The following is a 24,691-nucleotide window of genomic DNA, read 5'->3' on the forward strand; positions in this document are numbered from 1 at the left end:
TTCATTTACTTCAGCACATTTGCTTGACACATAGCCCCACTCTAAGTCAAAATTTCTGGCAAGACAGGTAATAAATCTGGTGATACTTTAGTTTTCTCTGCACAGACAATTAAAATTGACTGTGTTGCCTCTTAGCTTAACTTGAAGTCTTTGTTTTTGTCATAAATTTCTGCTACAAGGGAAAAAGATAAGCGATTTCCAATTTTAATATTTAAACTTGGTAACCTTGATAAAAGCATCTAGTACTACTAGAGTGCAAATGGTTTGGGTTTTCAGCTGAGGTAAGCTATCTGGAGATGCAGATGCTATTCTAGTTGTTTTCCGAGTGTAAACCACCCCAAAATGCAAACAGGAAAAATGACTAAGCATAGCCATTTTCAGCTTACCTGATTACGGTCATCTGCTGCAGAAAGAAGAGGTGGTGATGGTAGCGTACTAGGTTCCTGTTCGCCACTACTGTGTTTTCTGCCCAAAAAGAGAGTGAAGTTTACTTTTTTTTTTAAATGAGTCACCCACCTTAATCTGCCACTGGCATATACCATTCTGTAGTTTCAGTCTGTCATACTTGACAGCCTAGAACATGTCCTGACATTTCATCGTTTCATGTGTTTTTGCTCAGTACAGGTAAAAAGCAGCAGTGCAGAAAGAAATCCGTCACTAAATACTGTCAGAGGCTTGACAGTGCAATAGTTCTTTGAGCTACAGCCTCAGCACCATGCACACGTTTTTGTAGAGGCGAAAGGAAGATGGGCTAGTCTTTTGCCCACTTTGAAGATATCTGCCAGAAATTGCCTTTTTTCTTATGTTATCTGCTCTCATTCGTTTGTTTTTTTTTTTTTTAAAGTATCTTTTCTGAAATAACTTTACAGACAAGACGAAAGAAACAGTTGAGCAAGTGAAACATCTGCTGAAGCACAGTGACTTTGCTGAGGAAGAATGTTAGACCTTTGGTTTAAATTTGTGACCCAATACCTAATATCAAATATAAGTCCTTGACCACACGTGCCTTCTGGAAGTTTTGTTTTCCTTGGTTTTGTGGGTTTGGTATTTTTTGTTTGTTTTGGGTTTTTTTTGGTTGGTTGGTTGGTTTTTTTTGGGGGGGGGGGTTAGATTAAAGCAGAATCTTTTATCCTTTCATCCCTCCTTTAAAAAAAAAAAAAAAATCACCATGCTCCAATCACCAGGCCCCCAAGGGTAAGCAGTCCTTTGCAGGTCAGCTTTAAAATGCTCAACCCTTTTGCCTTCTCTTACCGTATAGTTCTAACTATGGTATTTTGTCAGGCCCTCGCTTGTAGAATGTTTTTCTTTCTAAAAGTAACATAAGACAGTAGTAGTGTTACTTCAGCTTAAGTTTTTCTTTAATGAAGCACACTCTTTGGAAACTTCCTTCTGCTCTTCTCTTCAGAGCGCTACGTAAAGCACAGGCTTTTGTTCCTCTGGCTCCATGATCAATCGCTAGATATCTGGTGGCCTGGCAGATTAATTCACCCATTATATGTCTATTGTGGTTTTCCTTCCCTGCTTCTTTTTTTAAAAACAAATAATTACTACTTTTTCTGTGACTGCTTATTAGATAGCTATCTTCCGTTAATTTAAATTTAGCATTTATTGAAGCTCAGTTCCTGTCCCCTCTATATAAACTCTCGCTAAGTGTAAAGATTCTGAAAGCAGCTCCTCTTCTGGTCAATTCCTTTCAACCTGCTTGCCTTAGTCGCATTATTTTCACCTCCAGCGTACTTCCTTCCTCCAGCTATCCAGGTATAATCTGCAGGAAACCGGCAGTACGCCCACTGACTCCTTCCTGTCACCAAAAAGCAGACCAACATTCTTCTATCTACATGTACTGACTCTGAATTATTCTGTGATCTAAATAAAAATAGAATATTTGGCCACACAACTAGCTAGCTTTATTTTTAGAAAGGGCTCTGAAAAATAGTTTGAGAGAATGATCCCAGGTTGGAATTGGGTTGGTATTCACCCTTCATCTTGTGCCTTTTATTGTTGTCTTAACTACCCTCTACTATGGAATCATTGAGGTTCCAAAGACATCCAGCTTCCAGCCCTTTAGAAAAGCAGAAAGCAATTATTGTCATTCATACTACTCCTTTCAAGTGGATTGTTCGTAGGTGAAAATCTGGCTTAGTTTTTAGGTTACTAAGCTTACTTATGAATGCAGTTAAGCTTCCTCTTTGTATTGTCAGAAATAAGGGACTAAATAGGCACGTATTTACAACTACTAAAACGGCGGTGGTAGGCAAGGTGAGACAAAGTCTACTCAACATTATCAGCGGTATTTCTTGAGTGCCAGAAGGTTGCAGTAGAAGCCAGGAAATAGGAACTTGCTGGCATCGAAATGCACAGCGCTGGGGGCACGACAAAGCTGCAGTGAAGTACGCAGTTTAGAAAGCCAATTCAAAGATGATCTCTAACACCTCAGTAGTTTGGAAAGAAGCAGCATCCAAAATCGATTATCTTGGAAGAGGGAAAGCGTCAGATCTTTTCTAGACATACGGAATTTCTGCTGATCTATTTGCACAGATGCTAGTTTGTATAAGGAGACAGCTACTATTATAACTCCGTTTGGGAATCCCTAGCATTAAAGTCAGATACGCTATACGCCGATCCGTGTCATCAGTGTCGTACGCAAACTGACATTTGTATAACTTTGTCTAATTAGCAGGGATTTCCTTTGTGTAGCTATTCAAATGAAATTATCAAGAAAAGAAGAATCTTATGAAGCAGTATGACTGTCTGTTCGCTTTGCTCACCTTCTCTGCTTTACAGCAGCAACAAGGTCTGGCCCTGAGAACATGGAGAACAAACTGTCTCCGTTAGCTGAGGAGGTCTCGTCACTCGAGCTGGCCGAGTCTCCTTGCGTACCAGACCAGCTATTTGTCACATCACTGTAAGACAAAAAGTTGTATTAGTCCTTGCATTTCTAGTGCCTGGTCCAGACTGTATGCCCTCGTTAGTTACACTAAGTCTTTGTCACAGATGATACCTCAGAGCACAGAGACGTTTCAGTACTTTGTAAGACGTACTAGTAATACAAATACTTCCACTTACTTACGAGTGATCACATCAGCTGCTTTGTCTGTTACAGTCACTTTATATATATTTTACTAAAATAATTATATAAATTAACAGTGTCTCTCTTGGTCAGGAAGGAGAAACAAGTGATGCTTGGTTTTGGAATCACTAAACACTTGACTTTTTCATTGCAAAACTGAGCTAGAACACATACTTGTCCTACTGGTTTTAAGCTAGCTTGGGTCTCACAGCTATTACATTATGGACAAACGGACAGAGGATCTTGAAACACTTCTGTTGTAATAAATAGTTATGATTTGGAAGAGACTAAGAACTACTAACGTACTTGCTGTAAGGTACCTGCCTTATACTAACAAGATAAGTGGCTAAAATCGGGAAAGCTGAATTCCATCAGGTACTGCAACTTTCATAGCATCGCTTTTCATCAAAACTAGGTCTTAAAGGTTTCCAAAATACTGAAAGAAAACCGTTCTGAATGAATCTGTGCTATAAATTCCTTATTTCCTCTGTTCGATTCAAAGTCGGTATACACTCCACTCTAAAGACGACATCAAACAAATGCGGGTGCTTCAGCAAAGCAGGAGGGGCTCAGATTTCTCACTCCACCTAATGAAGTGCAGCTTTCACAGGTGCAGCAGCAATTGGAAAAAACACCCAGAATTCCCACATTCTGCCAAGTCTGAGTGTAAAATAGACTCATATGCAATAAAAATACGTAGCCTGTCCAATCTCTTACCCTTCTGTGAAATACTCAGGGAAGGGCCAGGTTTTATGAGGATCATCAGGAAGAGGCCAGTTGCTACGTGTGTTGCTTGGACGACGGACATGCTGTGCTTGCCTTTTTTGTTGCATAGCCTGGTTGACCCCAGCAACATAGCGGGCAAATTCTGGATCAGAGCCAACTGAATAAAAGAAACCAAGAAGTCAGTTGCTGACATTCAGCTATTTCTACTGCAGTTACCCCCCTCACGTAATCCTTTAGGCTTGGCCATACCCCACAACAGAAAATAATTCCCTCGCTGATAATAAATGCCAGACCACAGTTGATACCTCTTCACGGAGCAGTGAAGAACACTGAATGGGAAGTGTTTTTAAAAAGTAGATACGCACCATCCATACATGGTGAATAAGAAATCTCACGTGGAAGTACACCTGCCCCTTGCATTCCATCAGGGAAACAGTATTGTCACTATGATCATGTCTATACGCTGACAGGTCCAAGGACACTGACGGAATTAGCTCAGAGAAAAAGAGCATACCAATTATGATGTTTGATTCCAGACTGCAACGTGATTTGCAGCTATACTGTGATCCTGCTTACTGCGAGAAACCAGAATCGCAGACTGATCGTACGAGAACATACAGAGATCGCCTACTTCCTATAAAGGCTAGACAACAACTTCGAAAACATTCTGATCCTGACCTGCAAAATATTTCAGAAGATTGATATTTACAGAAAAAAGCAGTAATTTTTAAAAATAAAAATTCTTCCATTCTTAAAGTGCTTTATGCGTCCCAAGCATCTGATAAGCGATAATCTTGAGCAGACACAGCAAAAGCCTTAATCCAAGTGTTTTAAATGCTCAATTGATCAGAGCAAATAATAAATGTATTAAAAAGAATGCTGTTACGTGTCAGTGTAATTGAGTTTCCACACCTTCTGTTTCTTTGTGTTTTGTTTTTTTTTTTTCTTGAGGGGAAACTTTGCAATCCGACTGGATTTACGGGAAATGCCCAGACTACATGCATAGTAATTGCAGCGGGAAGTACCGAGCTGCTGGCTTGCTGGTCTCCGTTTTAAATTAAGGGTGAAGACTGAAGAACATCCAACAAGCAGGCACAGCTTGGAAAGCAGAAATCAGTCCTTCACGTGATGGCTTCCCTACATTCAATTCAGCATTTCAAAGAAAAGTTTCCCCATTTTCATCTGGCACATTCAGAAAAGAGCTCCACAGTGTTTTGTTGGATGCAAATTAAAACAAGAATGAAGAAAATACCTTTTGTTTCTATCCGTTCTTTGTTATATAAGCAAGGGACAGAGCTATCTGACAGATGTACAGAAACAAAATATTCCCACTAATACTTGTTCTCTTTGAGAAATAGCTTTATGTCAATTTAAGATGAGGCTGGAAGCTAGACAGATGCTCAGACCTAAGGACCGATTCTAGATAGATTCTGAAGGGCGTCCAGGTTTTTTTTTCCCCGTGGAGAGCATTAAGTGTTAAATTACTGTTATATTCAAAACAACAACTTGTGTTGATTTTTACCTCAATAAAAACATATCAGGTAAACAGCTTTTTATCAGATATGTTTTTACTTTATTCTCTCACATCTGTGAAAATCATTCAAAAGACCCGGAGGTATCAGCATTCCTTTTACTAGTTCTTACTACAACATTCCTTCATCCAGTTCTTATAGATAAAAGTACTGCAAAATACATTTCTGGTAGCTAGTTAAGCCTTTGACGTGAAAAGCCATCAATTTTATAAATTCTTAATTAGCAGATTTGCATCTGCAAAGAGACATCATTTTCAGGCTCTAAAAATATTTATCAAAAAAGTCATGCCGTTGGTTTCAAATGACAAACGTACAAAGTCCTAAGAAAGTCTGGAAATGAAGAAGTGTTTTGCGTTTCAAAGCTTCTGTACTACACTAACGAGCTTAAATTGAAAATTCCTACATCTCAGCTCAACCTGGCAAGTTATACAAAGAAAAGTTATCTTTCCAATGGAAAACTCTATTTGATTGGAAGGGGTTTTTGTTTGGTTTTGTTTTTTTAAGCCCCAGATCTGTGGAAAATACTGTTTACTTATCACTTCAACTGTGGAAACATTTATCTTAATCCACAGAGCACCATTTATCAACTTGAGTAAGTCACCTTTTCAGAGTATTGCTTTCAAAGCCCTTGACGTTCATCATATCAAATGGAACAAAACACGTAGCTTTATGTAGATCGAAAGGAAAATACCACAGAAAGAGAATGGATTCAAAATGCTAAAAATGCCAGTCCTTTGCATACATGCATTTTTTCCCTACACATACATGTATTTGGTGCTTGGTGAAAATCATGTTATCCTTCCTTAAAGGCTGTGATAATCTTTAAGTATATACCATAAGTATCTTTAAATAAGATGATGCTAATTCAGACTTACAATTGTTAAGAAGCTTTTGATAACATAACTATGACGCCTATTTTTGCTTTATAAGCTCCACTAATTTATCAACTAAGTTGACAAAATAACTATCAAAATCATGAGTGAAATGAGCTGGTTTCTGAGACGCCTACACAGTCCTAACACAACACACACACGCGTGCAAATGAGGGAGGGAAACAGATTCATGGTTTGATAAAAGGCTTTCCTGTTGGTTCCAGTGCTGCCTCCCTCCAGGCAGTTTTCATAAATGCATACTACAAAGTTTCTGTAGCGATGTCCCAGGCCAACAGAAATCATACTTACGCGATAACAGACTTGTAAGTTGTTCTTAGTACTACTATCAGAAGAATTATTAATCTCCTCTTAGACGCTACAGTCAATTTCATAGTCTTTGGCTATTTGCTTATGGCTATAAAAATTTATCTCACTTCATCTTTGACAATAATCCCCCTACATTTACAATTTATTGGTGGTTCAAACACATCTGGCAAACCACATGGCACTTGCTCTTTAGTCTCTAATCCTCCAGCATCCAAGCTTTTCACTGCGGTAACAGCTGTAGAACAGGAACCAGTATGACTCCCACGGAATTGCACAGTAACGGAGGGGGAATGCAGGGATACGGGAAAGATGCAATCCGGCTGTATCTCCAGACTGCACAGCTGGTAAAGAGCAGGAAGGATCATTTTGGAGAGAGGTAAAATACATAAGTTCAGGAGTTAACAATGGTTTGAAACCATTTTACAAATTAACAATAGGAGGAACATCATCTGTAGGATCTGTTTCAGTACTTTGACGTGGTCAAGAAAGGTCAGAACTAGGAAATAACAGTTATTGCTAGGAATATTTAACAGTATTCTTTGTAAAAGGACCCTTATAAAAAACATAATAAAGGAAAAGACACACACCTGCAGGGTCAAAAGGCAGGATTTCTCCCAGCATCCCAAACACTCCATCAGTTTGGTCACGATTCGGCCATGTGTTGTTTCTAGGTCCTTGTGGTTTCTGTCCTAACATCTCTGACATCATATTGTCCATATAGCTGCTCACAAGCCCCAGGCTGTACAAATCGGAGCTTAAATCTGAAAAACCAGGATTGTTCCACTGGTTTATATGAGACAATCCAGCTCCGACAGCTTGGGCCGGCTGCTGTGAAGAATTAGTCAGCCATTTGGCAGGTACACGTTGCTGTGGTCCAATAGGTTGAAGCAAGTGTTGGTAATACTGCATTTGCTGCTGCTGCTGCTTTTGTGACTGTTGCTGCTGTGACAAGCCTTGCTGAGAAGGATGCAGTGGTGTGTGAGAGACAGATTGTGGTGGTTGTACTGTTCCTGATTTTTGTTCTGTTGCTGTAGAGGATGCAACAGAGTTCCTTCTTTTCACCATTGGAGAAGTCTGCTGGGATTTGCCCATGTTAAAACCAGACAAGAAATCTATAACATCCTGCATTTCTTGGTCAGTTGGTAAATTCATACCTTTGTCATCCTTGCCATCATCCGGTTTGAAGAAGTTGTCCCGTCTTTCAACTAGAAACCCATTCACTAGCTGATTATTTGTGCTCTGAATTGACTGCAGCGGATCTGCGGTCCTAGGAAAATTCCCAATGTTCAAAATGCTTTGTAACCGTGCATCTATGTTAGTGGGCATTTTAGCTTTCTCCTCTGAGTTGGAACTTATAAAGACATTTTTGGAAGGTGTATTGGGGATTGAATAACTTCCAGTATTACTTGTACTGGTGCAGGAAGTTTTTTTTGTAAACCGTGAAGTCAGTTTTGAGAATGTCTTTTGTAGACCACCTGAAGATTTGCTTCCGTTTCCGGATGGCATGTCAACTTGATTCCCGAAGTCTGAGATTTCACGCTGTAACTGGATCTGAATACAAGGCAAAGCTTGCTCCCTGCATCAACAAAAACACATATATCAAACCACCCAGTACATACCTGAGTTTGCACTTTGGAGGAAAACGTGTATTTGGGCAATAGCTAGTGGAAGAAACAAACCCAAAGATTGCCACGTTCATCAGCTACTTCTTATGGTAACAATGCAAATTATTACTCGTATTTGCAATACCATTAACTACTTTCCATTCCTTAAGAAGTTTTAATTGTGCTTCAAGACCTAAATAGAGACTAATTTAATGTAAATCAAATATTTTTGTAAGAGAGAAACAAATACTTTTGTACGCTTGGAAAAGCTGCTGGTTTGCTTTTAAAAAGACTGCTGTATCTCTGTAGGTACCCACGTGTAGATTACCAATTTCTTGCTCTCAGTTTGAGCCCTTCTGATGAACCGGTACTATCAAATTCCTCAGTACAGATCTTTCAGCAATGATGGCTTTGTTTACACTAGGGAAGTAGAGCATGAGGCTGAAGAGGAGATGTACCTTCCTTCCTTCCACCTGTGTATGTCAAACACAGCAGTATAGAGCACATCGACTAGTCCCAAAGTCTTTTCTGGATCCAGACTCCTCTGTAGCAAAGACATTGTTGCTGGATCTTCTTTCAGACACCTGTAATCATTAAGTTTAACTTTAAAATCAAAAATTTTATTTTTTACACTGAACAATTTTACCGTACTAGTCAGATAAGGAAAGGCTAATGGACGCGCTACTTCTGCTCCCGCAGAGGTGCAACTAATAAAGGCAGCATAATGTATGAATGCCTGAGGGTTCCTGAAGACTACTCCTGCAGCCCCAGGTTCTTTCTACTGTTGAATATACAGCCAATCTCACTGTAAAATTAGGAGTTATATAATTTATTTTACAATCATGATTCACGATTAGCTCTTTACCTGAGCAGGCATAATTCAGGCACAGAGGTAATAAATAACAAATACACAAAGCCCATTTCTGGAAAGCGGCAAGAGCGCTCAACAGACCCGACACAAAACGCTAGCGCGTGGGTCCACTCTGGAGTCCAAGGCTGAGGACCCCCAGCCTGACAGACTCCATGTGGAAAACGGTCCAGCATATCCAACGGTCTGGGGAAGATTTTACCGAGCTGTGAAGATGCAGGATTAGTGAATTTTCCTCATTAATGGCACAGAATTAGGATGGAATTTGAGGTGAAATCAGAATAACTTAAATCTAACTATTAGCACACCCGTCAAGTGCTGCCTGAGCCTCTCCAGCAGAGAGGCACTCTCCCCGAGCGTCGGCAGGCGGAGCTCTCCCAGAGCGCACGAAGCCTGGCTCACAGCACGCCGCCGCCTTCTAGTTCCTTCATAACAGAGCCATTTACATGAAGAGAACAGAGGAGCGCCAGTTTATAGAGGAATTAAAGATGTATTTGGGTAAACAGACTATCAGTTGAGTCGTACTTCTGGACATACCACTGGTACCATTAGTAACAGGCTACCTCACTAAGGACTCAAATGAACGGTGTTGTACGGGAATTCGTAACACTGACTCCTCCGAAGACAGACACAAAGGAGGTGTTCTAATTCCACATCATTGCTTCAAAAGGGAAGAAATCCTCACCTAAACTGCAGATTAATCCTACCATTCTTTCCTAGGCAGTCAACTGAACGGGCAGGAATAGCCTCTCTCAGCCCGCAGAGTTCTGTGGTTTATGACAGCGCTTAAAGAACGCTCAGCTCAGTGAAGAAAGAGCTGAAGCTCTCGTATTAATCTCATCTAATTCCTGGCCTTCCCGATGCAGCAGCTGTGAGGACCTGCCAGGGAAGAGCATAACAGGGATACTATCGGAGTTTTTTTTTTAAACCTTCTCTTTCATCATCAAGCTTTTACTTTTTCTTTAAGAGTATGTTGTAGTGCCCCAGCGCTGCCTCTCTTCCATTGCCTCTAACAGAGGCAGCTAAGTACAGCTGTCAGTCTGTCAGGAATGGTGGTATTCAAACAGTTTCAGATAGAGGAACTTAAGGAAGATACGCCGTAATTGCGTAGTATTCTCTCTTCCGTTTGTACTGCAGTATTTTTTCCTATATATTTCAGTCAGAGCTATTAGTATAATCTGCAATATAGTATGTTTATTTACCAAGTTGATGGAACTTGCACCACAATTCTCGATCCTTCTAAACTTATCTGAGGAGCATAGGCTTCTTTATTTTCAATCTGTGCTGTGTCCACAACGACCTAGCAAATAAAATGAAAATAAAAGAGAAATTATTTTAAGAATTAGTTCCAGTTATTTTATAACCCCTGTAGTTAAGATGAAATAGTCTCACCTCCCTGCCACACTACAGGTGCAAAAATTAACCAGATAAAAACAAATCAACTCATAAAATCATTGTAAGTTGATTTCTGTTTTAATATCTAAAAAAAAAAAGAAAGAATATAAAATGATTAGCTTGATACAGTAACCTATATTTCAAGGACTTACTTCTTCTCGATTACACGCTGCAGTTAGGCATCACTATGTAGTTACCAACTGCTTTACCTAACAGCTGGTAGTTATCAATGGCTTTATATAACGGCCCTTACATTTGAGAGCTTTGGTGCTATTACTACTTTAATAGCTCCCAAATACCTATTTATCAAAATATTTTAAATAATAATTTAACAGCAGTGCATGGTATGATATAGACAAGTAGTATTTAGTCTGAAACTCTTTACATAGCTCACAATTCTTAACACCCCACCCCTTTTTAAGGTTATAAATTCCCACACCAACATTTCTCTATTCTACCTAATGGAACTGTACTATTATTAATTCCCTATTATATAAAGGGAAGAAAAGTGACTGTTCAATTTGTTGAATTCTGAGCCTTCTGTAAGACATCATGAAGACAGATGGAACAAGAAAGCCTTGAAAATCAACCTTCTGTCATGAACCTTTCTTTTTATGGAATGGAGAAGGAATGGATTCACTTCAGCTTCATTTAAACTTTAATACCAATGATTGTAAGTTCCATATTTGGTTTGTGCTTTCTGGTGTTGTCCAGTCTGCATGGGTTGGCCTTTTTGATCATTTCCATAATTTCCTATTTTGGTCACGCTGAACCAGCAGCTTTTTGGCAGCAGTCAGCAGTTCTTGCTTCAGTGACTAGCAGATTAGCTGTACCATTTATCCTTGAAATGCCAAAAGTCCTCCAGTATAAATAAGCCTCAAGGGATATTACTGGCTTTTCTGCAATCGTCCTACACTGGTTCTACTTCTAACTGGTTGTCTACTACTGGTTATGAAGAAGTGTGAAATATGAATAATGCTGACAGCCTCTTCTCTCTCTTGCTTTAACAAAACCACCCAATGACACCGCAACACAGTTAGTTCCCACCTCTCAGATATTTTAGCATAAGGCCTTAGTTTTCCTCCAGTTGGCTCTCAGCGTTTGCCTGAGTTTATTCAAACTTGTAGAACACGTCTAAGCACAGTGAAAAAATGCCATGCTCTTATCCACTCATGAAAATACCTCTCATTTAGTAACAGGACAACTCCGTTACTTTTTAACTTGTATTTGTACCATATTAATTTTATGTAATTTTGTAATCTGCAATTCAGCTGTATTGCAATTATAATTGGGATAAGGAGAGATGAATTTAGGAGGGATTTTTCTCAAGTCCCGAGAAAAACACTGTCTGCATCTCAGACCTGTCAGTCTGAACTAAAATTCTGATTTGTGCAGACTTGCATCAGCTTCCAGCAGTGGTGCACAGTAGTGCTTATGGTCTGGCCTTCGTTGGGGGTGTCCTGTGTGCCGTCGCTCCCCCCTCCCCGCCTTCCTTTCTTTCCTTTTAAAAAGTAGTTTTACATTTCTCAACATTTGGTTAGAGTTACGACATCTGGGATTGAAACATTACTAGATTTGGTGCTTCTGCAATGCGTGCTGTTTTCTGCTACAGAAAGATCTACTAGCACAAAAAAGGACGGCTAGAGACTCAGTTAAACCTTCTCTTCATGACTTTGCATGAGGCCAATTCAAAGTTTTATTTCCACTCATCCTCCGAATTCAACTATTTTAATACACGTTACTTTTATTCAAACATGGAGATTTCCTCAGCTGACCCAAATCTGAAAATACAATTCGTAATATATACATGCTAAGGTAAAAACTGGAAAACTGCACTTTTAAAAATTATTTCTTATGTTAAAAAACTGAAGCCTAAAATGACGAAGCAAACTAAGTCACATCTCATTGTGCTTTTAATGAGATTCTTCTTAAAAGGCACATGGCAAGACAGGCTAAAGAAAGTGAGACTGTCGAGTAGTGTTCTTTTTTAAATTTGGCATTTAAATGACAAATTTACACACAGTTCTGAACTAATGCAGACAGCTTAGTTTCTAAAAGCAGTAAACCAAAGACCACGTAATATTGTCCCATGATTCATTTATCTGAGTTCTACACAAAATCAACTTAAAATAAACACATTCTCCCTCCCGGCCTGGTGGGTGCTTAGAGGATAGCTTCCTGTGCATCAGACATCTATTGTTCTTGCTTTACAGGTGTTTCCTCTCTCATCCCCACCCAAAGAATGCTTTAAAGGAGCAAATTACAGTTTCTCATCGTTGCATGAGGCTACACACAAGCATAACCGACTCTTGTAAAAAACATTATGGCACATAGTTTATAAAGAAAAGCCTCAACTCTCACATCCTTCCAAACTGTAACAAATCAAAGTGAGAAGGAAGGCAGGAGAGAAGGCTCGCAAGTATTGTCATGTATATAGCTCATTACCGTGTCTTTGAAGATAGAAACCTGCTACTTTCAGAACCTGAGGTTCATGATTCAACACAAGTAACATCCCTTGTATCAGCACTGCCATTTGGGAGAATGTGTAAGTAAGTTCTATGCTGACAACTCTCCAAATGTTATGATAAACCTGAAGAATATCAGCACTTTAATTACCAGCAGGTCTAACGAGTTATGTCTAGACTGGGGGACACCAGGAGATTTCCAGACTCAGTCCAAATGTGCCTCGGGCCACTCCCCAAATCTCATCAGGGCAGGACTTGGGTGTGCACAACCCTGAAAGCCCCCGGAAAGGAAACGGTGCAGCATCCTCCAAGGCATTCCTCATCTAGACGCTCAGGAGCCAAGGACTCCTCCTGAGTTACGGCACGCTCCCGCAGGGCTGCTGAGACACAGTTTCTTCCTTGGCCTCATTTCCCATACCTTGCTGCTGACTCCCGCCATTCTACCACGAACCACGGCAGGTGAAGACACAAACCCACTAAACCATATCCTTTTTTCTAGTTCTTCTTGTATTTATTAACATTTAATACATATTTTCCTTGAAAACACCTAAGTAGAAATTTGATCGATCCTACTATTCCACAGTTGCTTTCTCTCCGTGCAAAGATACCACCTTCTTATGCCTCCCTGTAAAATTTCCTTATACACAATGGTTAATGCACTACCATCTCCTGTCCTTAAATCCCTGTATCACAGTGAAGTAAGGATTGATAGCAGGTGTGCTGCTGTTACGATATTGATGGTCTGTCCCTTTGATTTTAGGCCTTTTTACAAGAAAAGTCAGTTCAATTCCAGTATGATTTGAACCTACTTCTCTAACAGATATTTAATATTAAGGGAATATCTAGTATAAAAGGAATGCTGGAATGCTAAAGTAGAAATATCTCACAAATTTATTATTCACAATTTATCATTCACCATTATTGGAGAACCTATTAATGGTACCAAAAAACATACGGCTTAATGAACTAGGACGGAAGGTCAAAGTCACTTAATCGGCTGTGTGATTTGTTTGAGAAAACGTGAGATTTACAAAGTATGCAGCAATATGGATTCTTTCATCGGTTAGTTACGAAGTCCTGATGGCCTGCCATCACCTTGAACAAAGACTCAATATATGAATCAACAAGTAGCATTTAGCTCATTGTAGGTTAAAGACGGTTCAAAGACTGCTTGACAGAAACTATCACAGGCTACGGTGTACCTTTGTCCTTGCACTTCTTTCCTATCCTACTGCATTCTTGCCCCCATTTTATTTGCCCAGTCAAATGAAAACTCACAGTAGTCCAAAAAACCTATGTGCCATGAATGAACACTTTATTAAATGAAGAGATTGCAGTAATTAGTTATGGGAGCACAAATGCATTTCCTTACCAGAGTATGTTCCAAGCATCTATTTTTAGCAACTGTTTAGATACTGTAAAATCCATGGGGTTTGTTTCTAAAGAACACATATGTCTACAGCAAGGTATTTAATTGCTCTGTCCTCTGTTGGAGATGGCAGGTAGCATCACCTGGTGCAGAGGACCTCCTGGTTTATGCTGGGCAGGAAACCCAGCTTCCATTCAGAGCAGAGGGGAAATGAAAACATGGCAGTTTTTAAAGCTAACCTGAGAGAAGGGGGGGAAGGGGTGTTTCTTTTTAACATGGTCATCTATAGATTTGAAAATCTCCCTATTTCACCATGAATTAGAAGTTTCATTTCTTGTGTTCCTTCTAATAAAAGGAGACTACGAAGTACACAGTACATTCTCCTGTTCCTACCAACTACAGATACCATCTACGAACTTGCATTCTACAAGGATACGTTTTGCTCATAAATCAAGTTAGCTGCAGTGTCAAAAATGGAAAAACACAACGCGAGACACTGGAAATTCATTTCCAAACTCTTTAAAATATCTAGTTTCTCTTCAGGATGTTCAGTAGCCCTTTTTGTGCTAAGCCTATTCATAGTCACTTACCAGTCCAGCTTGGCCAAATAACAATTGTACAGCAGTTTTGCAGGCTCCTCGCCAAGTGGAAGGGCAAACCTGATTTAGTACTTCAGTAACAGGAGAGTCATCCCGAGGTGTAAGTCCATTATGGCATCCAGCTTCCTTAATCAACTGCAGCATTGTGTGCTGAAAAAAAAACATAAAAAACCACTTTGTCATACGAAACACGTGATTCAGAAATGTTAACATCAATGCTTCCATACGTATTTATCATTGCTCTACACGTTTTTCGAACAACTATCATGTCTGTTACTTCTGAACAGCCTTGTATAACTAGAAAAGCTCAACTGCAGAACAGACCGTCTCTGCTATTTGGAACACAATACTCCTCCAAAATCACAAACAGTATTTTTGCTTATATTCTTGCAAAAGGGTTTAATCAAAACTACAAAAAGCACTGCAAAGACAACAGAACAGCAGCATTTTGAGCTGTGGATTGTTTCGACTCTTTCAGGAGCAAGGAACTGGGCTTATCTAAAAAAAAAAAGTGAAAATGCTGATTAAAATTGCGCAAATTACTTCTGAATGGACATCTTTTCCATTCCTTTACACTGAAAATACAATTACTTTCCCCCCAATTTTAAATTATTTTTAAACAATTGATTAAAGTTTGTAAGAAGACATTAAAAGGAGCTGTGTTACGAAATATTTTTTCAAGTACCTCCCTTAGCACTAGGCTGGGCCAGACTTATTTTGGCACCTAAGAAGATAAAAGCTCTGAAGTGCATCACCTGGTTGGGGCATCTGTAAGGGCTCGCTTTCCTCTGCACTTTTTGAGACCTAACCTACCTATTTTCAAAAAGTTCACAGAAGCTGCCTTACCTCCTAGCCTTCTATGCTGCTCTCAGATCAGACTGAATCTGCCCAGGTGGTTAAAATGTTATCAGAAACAGGCGTGGACCTACAGTGTTATCAACATCTTGTTTCCACAGGAAGTCAGGCTAAAAATACACACTTTTAAATACAAGTTTGGCACTGAACTTCTACTGCAGTTGTTCTCTGAATTTTAAGGAGTTCTACTCTTTTTTTCCCCTCTTTCTCCCCCCCCCCCCCCCCCTTCACTCCTGTGGTTAGATTCAGGGTTATTACCGTTTTCAGCTTCAGGTTTTCTGCTGCAGACTCATTAAAGGATATTCCTTTCAGAAAATGGGATCCTATCTGAACAGGTATGGTGGGCAGTTCACACTGAATTGGCTGAGGTGGAGTCTGTCTCCTTCCTGTTTGCTGGGCTTCAGCTTCACTGCAACAGCCCTGAAATATAAAACAACAGATCAATTAGAAGAAAAGAAGATATGAGAAAACCCTAGTATGAGTCCAATTTTTTTGTTTGTTTTTAAATAGTTATTTTCAAGGTGAGGAGGGATGAAAGAGAGCAGGTTTAGCAGATCCTACCTGAAGACTTGCTTCAATCGCTTTTGGGTTCAAGTGGAAGCCAGCCTTCATTGCATATTCACAATGGCCTAAACTCTCCAAAGCCACTTTGTAAGCCTGACATTAAACAAAAAGTTGAGATAGCACAGGCATATCAGCAAGTAAGCAAGCATGCAGTCGTTGTGTCTGGAAACATATATAAGACTTGTTACATGGATTTACCCTACTCAGTTCTACACCATACACACGTTTATCATATAAAAGATTCCAATATTGTAATTCTCAAATACCTCATGGCTGTCTGTGGTATGTATTTCTGCAGTAATATACTCCTTCCCTATTTCATTCCTTGGCCCACTGACTGTACTCCATGCACATGAAAGCAGCAGACTTTAAAAACTCACCTGCAAAGCACTGTCAATTTTCATGTTTAGCTCTTTGAGCTGATGTTCAGGGATTGCCACACTCTGTGAGCAGAAAAGTTGCTGAACTTCAATTCCTGCCAAACATCCATCACAGCCTCTTTCTCGCAGTCGAGATGTGGCCTGTAATGTAAAATAAAAATCCAGGGTAAAGAGGTTCAACATTAAACCAGGTCAAGCTTAATTAAATTTAAAAAAAAGAGTAAAAAAAAAAAACCACAGAGTTTAAAACATTATAAAGGAGATGAGAAGCAGCACCTGGTGGAAAGGATCTGGAGGAGATTATTTATTATAACTTATTAAACCTCTACTTCTACTTTGAAAGGACAAATCTCACTAATTTGTATGGCGTATAGGTGTTGGCTAGCAACTTAATTCAACATTGTTTGCTGTTACTATTTCAGCTCCCTCTCAGGACTAAGGATCCTGTTACACAGGCCACATGCTGACTGTGTTACCAGAGGAGCGACTTACAACTTCAACATAAAGGGTATTACTTGTCACAGAAACAGAAGATACATTTAATCATGTGTACAACAAACACTCCTGCGTACCTAAGATGACGTATTTTATAAAACTAAGGGCGATTACTGTGGTGCAATTTGAGAAGAGCCACACAAGACTAAGATCAACTTTGCACAGCAAGAAAATAGCTTTATGCAATATGATTTTGAAAAGTAAGAAACATGAAAAGCCAAATATCCAGTTTTAACTGTAAAATATTACACTACTGAGCAGGGTAAAACAAATAGAAACCTACTCTCAACTGCATTTAAGGCCTCGATACAGCTTATTTTTCAGTCTAGGAAGGAGTCTTGCTCTAAAGCAGCATGTCCAAATTAGGGATTTTTGGTACTACAGCCAATGGACAGACACATTGCTCTCCTCATCGACACGTACAAAAGTACAGCATTTTCCAAGTGAAAACCTTTAAAAAGGTACAATAGTTTTGAGCTACTGACAAAGTATCATCTTAAACTTTATTCTGAAACAGCAGTGTATTCTCTGGCCAAGGAGGCTGATTTTATATGGAAATAACGGATTCCCTTCCACTCCACAAAGTAAAAATTTGGAAAGATTTCAGTATTTCAAATCTCCCTTCTATCCAAATGACTTGTATATTGGTCTATCTACATTTATAAGAGAGAGAGATGTAGATATTTTCTTTATTTACAGAGCACAGATTTTTCTTATGCTATCCTAAAACCCCACACAAATACTTCAGATTAGTTATTTTAGTCAATCATAAAAATTGAGGAGTTTCATCTATTGTTATTCTGGAACTAGGGAGAATCTGTCTTTTTCTCTTCTCCTCCCCACGTATGTTTAATAAAGGATTTGATTAGTGCAATGCTTGTACTAAACTCTATTTTGAAATACAGGTTTTATTAACAGAAATAGCTGAAGTGGGCTGTTAGGGAGGTAAAAAAGAAAGTTAAGGTCCCAGATTCTGCAAACCCAAGTTTAATTTTAATCACATTTTAAACAAACTTGATAGCAATTGCAGGGTATTTCTAGAAACTGAAACACAGTTTTAAGGAACTAAGTATATTAAACATAAAATTAACTATTTTTATGCAAAAGGAGTAAAGCTATTCCAGGATTAGATCTATTACGATTATCTGTAACACACCTAAAGCACTCCCAAATCCTTATTTTATCCAGTGAAATAAATTTATGCTGCAGGAAAAATTACAAATAATGCCTCTGCATTCATAGTTCTAAAGGAAGCTTGTTTGCTTTCATATACCTTGCAGATGTTACCTGATAAATGGAAACCTTGACAAGATTTCCACTCACGATGATTAACAAGCCTGCGTGGGCTGCCAAATTAGACTTCAAAAGCACATGCTCCAAGTTACTTGAATTTAAGGAAACCACGCACTCGGTGTCTGAATCCATTTTGATCTATCAGTCTGCAGACTTCAATAGTGCAAGGGAAAGTAGAAAAGCTCGTAAAACTCATTTTCTTCGTAAAGTACTTTTTTTGGCAGGAAAAGTAAGGATTCCACAGCTAGCAAGTGTTTGTGAAAATACAAGTCCACAGAGTGGTACATTTAAGTAATATTAACATTCCAACAATTGATGGATCAAGCAACATCAAGCTAAAGAGCCTGAAGACAAAAGCATTAAAAGTTACCATAAAGATTTTTAAGTACAAAATAGAATCCATGCTCAAAATTTAAGAGACGTTATCTAAATTATTTTTCATCAAGATTTTGCTCTGTTTTTGCAAAGACTTGTATGGATTTTTTTTAAATTCCCTCTGTTTGCCAAACCACATTTGAACCTTGTTAATTCAGTACTAATAACAAAAAGCTGTTCCCACTGTTTGCGCACTCCTTATGTACAATCATATCACAAAGAAAACTTTACACAGGGCAAAGACAGTACAATCACCATATAGGTAAAACACGTTTTAGCATCTGGAACTAATGCACCATGTTTCCCCCTTCAAATGTAGCATGTCTTTAAAATCAGAGATTTTCTTCCTTTATTAGGGCACCCAGCCTGAATTTAGGTTTCACTAAATATAACTGCCGTTTCACTAAATATAATGTCACTACAGCGAGACGACCTCCATACCTCTGCTGCTCCTCTCCATGATCTTATTGCATCTTCTAGCTCATTTGTGGGGCTTAAATTTGAGGCTCCAGCCCCACTAACGTTCTTTCGCTCCTGAGCTACAGCTTCAGCAAAGCAAGAGTGTGCCACTGGCTGCACCTTCTGCAAAGCTTGTGACAGGAACTGGAAGTGGACCTGCATCACCGTCAAGAAACATCGCCCAAGTACCTGCGGGAGAAGAAACAAACCAGTTTCAAGCAAGTAGAAGATTTCGTGGAAGTTTCCCTTCTTCCTTTTGGTTCAGTGTTTGGGGTAGGGAACTATGTTAAACTCAGATTTTTGTTTTTTTGTTTTTTTTTAAATTAAAACAACGCTTCAGATCATAAGTAACACATGATATTTAACAATTTACTTAAGGTAAACAGTGAGTGAGCATTGGTTTCTATGAATTAAGGAGAGATCAGACTGATCCCACATCATTTTTACTTCCACGCTCAAGTTAGGATTATTTGAAGAATGAAAAGCTTGTTAAGTTATTTAGCAATAGAGTCCATGAAACAATACAAAAATGGGAGTAGCATATTATCACAAGGACAAAGTCAACAGCAGAACCCACTTGCACACAGACATAGCTGAATTTATGCTAAAAAAACAAACCAAAAAAAATCTGAATCATTTTTAAACATCATAAAAATCAGAAAAGTTTAATCTAGCAGTTTATCTTCCAAGCAGAGCAATAACCAGGAATAAGCATGAAAAACATTTTGCCACATAGTACGGTGGCAACACAGTGCCATTTTTAGAATCGAACAGTGACTGCAGAATGCATGCACAAAGTTGCAGTCCTGTCACTTGCATTGTCTGACAGGAACCGCTAACGCTGGCACAAATCTTCTCTTCAGAATATTTCACCGAAATGGGTCATGTAATACTCGCTCGGAAAGCCCGAGGAAAGGCAGGGAAGCAGAGGGCTGCCAGTCCCTCCCTGTACTCTCTGGGCTGAGGGCAGCACCAGCACCGTGCCGGGAAAGGGGTGCCCACTGCTGCCAGCCGGAGCTGGGCTCCGCATCCTGGACCTCTGGCCCCTGCACCTTTCCATCCCCCATCTATCTCTCATACCAACGCTCATGAGAATTACGAGCGAAGAGAGACATACGCCCCAGTAACTACAAGCAAAACAAAACGGGTCACACAAACTGAGCATTTAGGTGCAGCCACCACATGCGAAGAACAGACAGGAGCGCAACCATCCAGAAGGACAACCTGGAGAGCAAAGCAGCATGAACAGGAGTGCTCCATCTACCTTCAGGGCCACGATCTCCTAAGCAGACGAAAGCTTACAACAAAGCATAACTAGAACGCAGCAGAGAAGCAAGTATTTTCCAAATTACTGTAGAAAGTATTTAAAAGCTATTCAAAGTGTTTTGTTTCTTTTACGGAGTTTGTCACATGAAGTGGTTTAAAATGTATATTTGACTTTGATTTATTAAAAAAGACTCAACTTGAATTCCATTTTAGGAATAATTTGTAAAATACACAGATAATGTACAAAGCCATCGTGCCTTGGAGCAAATAAATCATCTGGCTTATTTTCAGCTACATTCTTCTGGAATAAAAATATTCAGACACAATGATCTTACTGGCAAGACTCTGTAGTCACACGAACAGTTATATGCATTAACTATCTACTTCAGAAGAACCAGTGGTGGCAATGCTTTTTTCCATTGCATCCGGACTCCTTTTGACATTCCATTCTGGTTCAATCACTTCCCTTCTTTGTACAAGGCATAAAATTAAACATTTTTGGTACTTTGACTGACCTCTGAAAGTAGAGTTTGCCTTATTAAAAAGGCAGTCAGCAAATGATAAAATGAATGAAACGCCAACTTTCCTGGCTACAAGATTAGAAAGATTTATAAGAAAACTGCAGGAAAAGACAACTGGCGGTCTGAATAGTTCTGTGTACGAAGAATGCAGTTCTCGGGGGAAGAAGAAACTAGGACTTGTTAGGAATTTCAAGCCGATTAAGTTTCAAAGAATATTTAAGGTACAGAGGTTGAAGTTTCCCCTGCCTGGGAATAATGCTCAAAATAAACAAATGATTTCGTTTTTAAGTGGCAGCACACAACATTCCTAGTATAATTTACAATGTTAAACAGTAAAGATAAGTAGTAACATCTGTTTTACTGAACTTCTACTTTGTTTGAAAAATAATCTATTTCAGTCTTCCTCAGAAATGGGTAAGGATGGTTTTAACTGCTTAAATAAAATCCAAGTGGTAGAGGATTTTTGCACTGTTAAACACTCACTGCAGATGCCAAACTCACTTTGCTTTAAAGTTCACTTCTTGAGGATTTTCTCCCAAAGAGCTGAATCTGTCTTAACTGGGGGAAAGAAGTACGACTGTCACCAGTTTAACAAATACAGCCAGGGTTGGCCAGCAGTTACCGAAGCGTGTAAAGCAATATACGAAATCTCTGTTGCAAAACCTGCAGTACAACATTAGCATATGGATGCATTTTTTTCACAGTTAGAGACACCACCATTTCTTTTTCAAGCTTATTTTTCCATACTTTCCCAGGCAGAAGTTTTAGACTCTCCTGCTTTAGACCATAATAAGAACAAACGAAAACCTAGAGACTACATAGTAATCAAAGATGAACTGGAATCATCACAGGTGTCAGCTAGTAAGTTTTTCTCAGTAGTGGTGGTGTTTTCTTAAACCATTTCTTAGAATCACGTATATTGCATATACAATGAGGTCTTCAGCTTGCAAACTTTTTGTCCCAAGTAGTAACAGCTCTAGCGCCTTGACTTTCCTAACCCGTTACCAGGTAGGACAGCTATCTATCCCAGGAGCTGAATAACCTTACCTAAAGGAATCTGTCTTCCTGCTTAGGCAGCTGGAAGCAATGGGACTTTTTGGGGAGGTCTCGCTTCAGATTTCCCTGTCTCTGAAACAGGTGATGAGTTAAATCAAACTGGTTACACACCAACAGGCGCACCAGGTGGAGATGCAGCATTAGGTTACTCTGTCCCATATTATCCTCCTAATGGGGGCACACAATCAACTTCGTAATATTTTGCTGGACAAAGCACACACAGAAAATTGGCAGATTTCATTGCTAAACAGTGATGCCATGCAAATTCCCTGGCAAGCAAATCTTACACAAGGTTCTTTAAAACAGAACCCTACCACTAACAAAGTCAGCAAATAACCAGCGTCAGTCTTCCAAACTTGACACAAACACTGACCTGCAGTTCCAAGTACCATTTTATTTAGTAGAATTTCTTTTTCTTCTCCTTTTTTTTTTTTTTTGGCCATTTCCCTAAACAAACAAAACCCTCAAAAAACCAAAACACCGCAACACGCTTATTCAGTGGTTTCCTACTACCCTCATTTCCCTTAACAGAGTTCTTAATGGCTTTGGTAACGATAAGCCCTGTGCACAACCTGTCTACCCACTGAAGAGACCAGATTAAAATAGCAATATAATGAAGTTAACAATGAGGTATGACTCAAACTGGTGTACCAGGTTATGAGCTAACCCCCTTTCCCACATATTACTGAAAGCGGGCAAAATACTATTCATTTTTACTATGGAGCAATGCCCTGCAGTTCGGAAGAGTGATCTCATGACCAAAACACCTCCAAGGCAAGACACGATCCTGCTTACTGAAAAAGAGTTACCTACATGACTAACTAGATTCCAGCAGATGTTGCACCTTTACATCTACAGTATTGGGAGACACAGGCAACCCAACAGACTCATTTCTGCTAACAGTCAACCTAAAAGCCCAGCAGTGATAATCCAATATCGACAGCTACTAAAATGCTAACTATAACTCCGCAAAAAAGCATTTAAGTGTTAAGTATTTTAAAAATAAAAAGCAGCAATTAAAATGTAATACAAAATATTTCTAGAGACAATGCTAGCAGATCTGAGAGCAGACCATGAGATTACAGACCAAGACGAGTACAATGTCATTCCAGCAAGCCACAGCATTTTCTACTGATTTGAAGCAGCTTTTTACTGCTAACAGTTCCTCAACTCAGAAAAGTCTGAAGCCAATCCCTGCAAATCACAGGAAAGATAATAATTTTTTAAAAAATTTAAATTGGGCTTTGCAATGTTTGCTAAGGAAAGCCTACATTTTATATTTACTCAAACATTTTTGTCCCGCAAACTTCCTTGTTCAAAAATCTTCAGTTATTTTATACACATAAAAGCCAAAAGCTATCTCCATTTAATACAACACAGAACATCCAAGTAAATATCCTGTGCCCATTCATGCTTCCCTTTTGTTTAGGAAGGAAACAGGTACATCTCTGTCGTTACTACCACTTAAGACATTACACAAGCTCCATGTAACTCAAACAAGATTGGTTCTTTGCATGTTGCAGTGCTGAGGCTGCTGCAAAGCTTCACAAAAGATGAGGAAATACACACACTTTCTTCCAGTCTTAATTTCCCACCCCCCTGCCAGGATTTCCTTTAACGCTTTTATTAACAGAAGTACAGTTTTACTGCATTCTTCCAGCTTACAAAACTTTAACAACAGATCTGGAAAACTTAACATAAAACACACTCTCGTTCCCTCTGATTTTCAAGCTGTTCCTCACCCATACAGGCACAAAACACCTGAGAATTCAAAGTTTTTTGAAAGGGGAAAAGGAAAGGCAGAAAATGAAAATCAGCATTTGCATTTCTGAAATTAAGAAACCTTGGGAAACTCCATCTGTCACCAACACTTTGATCAAGAGAAGTCACCTTCTTACACATCTTGGCAGACAGCTCTGAACTAGCAAGCTCTGTTCTGCTAACGAACAATAAATAAAAAACCTCACCCACTGCTGCTACAGTCCAGGTTGCACAACCTTTTCTAGTCCAAATCCAAGTCAGTGTATGTTTATCAGAACTTGACATTTTCTTGATATTGCCTTCCTGGGGGCTAGAGCCCACCACACTAGATAAAAACGTGCAGCACCTCAGAAAAGCTGTAGCTCTCTCCTAAATTTCTAAAGCCAAACCTGCTCTGCTTATATTTCTCATTTTTCCTCACAACATACAGCCTTTGTTGAGGAAGGCTTCGGAAAAGTACGTTTTCCTTAGCTGGGCTCATGCATAGAAAAAGCCTCATTCTCATGTCCTTCTCATGAATTTGGGGTTCGGTCCTCCCACCCCACCATGAATTACAACTCAAATAAGAGGCTCTGGAGTACCTCTTCACAGAATATTGCTGAGCTGCCACTCAGACATTCGATCATCTCTCAATCCTTTCTCAGACAGAGTTATAAGTTCTTTCAGTCATCTACTAGGGAAGCTGCACAAGCAACTTCAGCTATTACTGTATTTCCCCTCTTGTATTTTCCAAGGAAAAAATTACACTGCCTCTCGCACTCTTTTCCCCTCGTTTCCCCTGGTCAGTCAACTCTGATGAAGTCAGGCAAGCCCTTTGTATTTTTCTGCTTGCACTGTGA

The 24,691-nt window shown here is 39.3% G+C and overlaps 1 protein-coding gene across 8 annotated transcripts in view; it reads right to left on the minus strand.

The window, feature by feature from the left end:
- The window catches only part of GARRE1 (granule associated Rac and RHOG effector 1), a 62,363-nt gene that overhangs the window by 2,755 nt on the left and 34,917 nt on the right, over nucleotides 1–24,691 (minus strand). For all 8 annotated transcript variants that reach the window (XM_087740870.1, XM_087740873.1, XM_087740872.1 and 5 more), the window contains 11 exons: nucleotides 19,231–19,437; nucleotides 16,627–16,767; nucleotides 16,244–16,339; nucleotides 15,941–16,102; nucleotides 14,819–14,977; nucleotides 10,202–10,299; nucleotides 8,590–8,715; nucleotides 7,115–8,103; nucleotides 3,788–3,953; nucleotides 2,769–2,903; nucleotides 387–465 (listed from right to left, as the gene is read on the minus strand). In XM_087740870.1, the coding sequence (XP_087596996.1) occupies nucleotides 387–465; nucleotides 2,769–2,903; nucleotides 3,788–3,953; nucleotides 7,115–8,103; nucleotides 8,590–8,715; nucleotides 10,202–10,299; nucleotides 14,819–14,977; nucleotides 15,941–16,102; nucleotides 16,244–16,339; nucleotides 16,627–16,767; nucleotides 19,231–19,437 (2,358 nt within the window). The remainder of the gene's footprint in view (nucleotides 1–386; nucleotides 466–2,768; nucleotides 2,904–3,787; nucleotides 3,954–7,114; nucleotides 8,104–8,589; nucleotides 8,716–10,201; nucleotides 10,300–14,818; nucleotides 14,978–15,940; nucleotides 16,103–16,243; nucleotides 16,340–16,626; nucleotides 16,768–19,230; nucleotides 19,438–24,691) is intronic.

This window comes from Nipponia nippon, unplaced genomic scaffold, assembly GCF_047370975.1.
Source record: "Nipponia nippon isolate SJK-2023a ecotype South Korea unplaced genomic scaffold, ASM4737097v1 scaffold_7, whole genome shotgun sequence".
Taxonomy (NCBI): Eukaryota; Metazoa; Chordata; class Aves; order Pelecaniformes; family Threskiornithidae; genus Nipponia; species Nipponia nippon.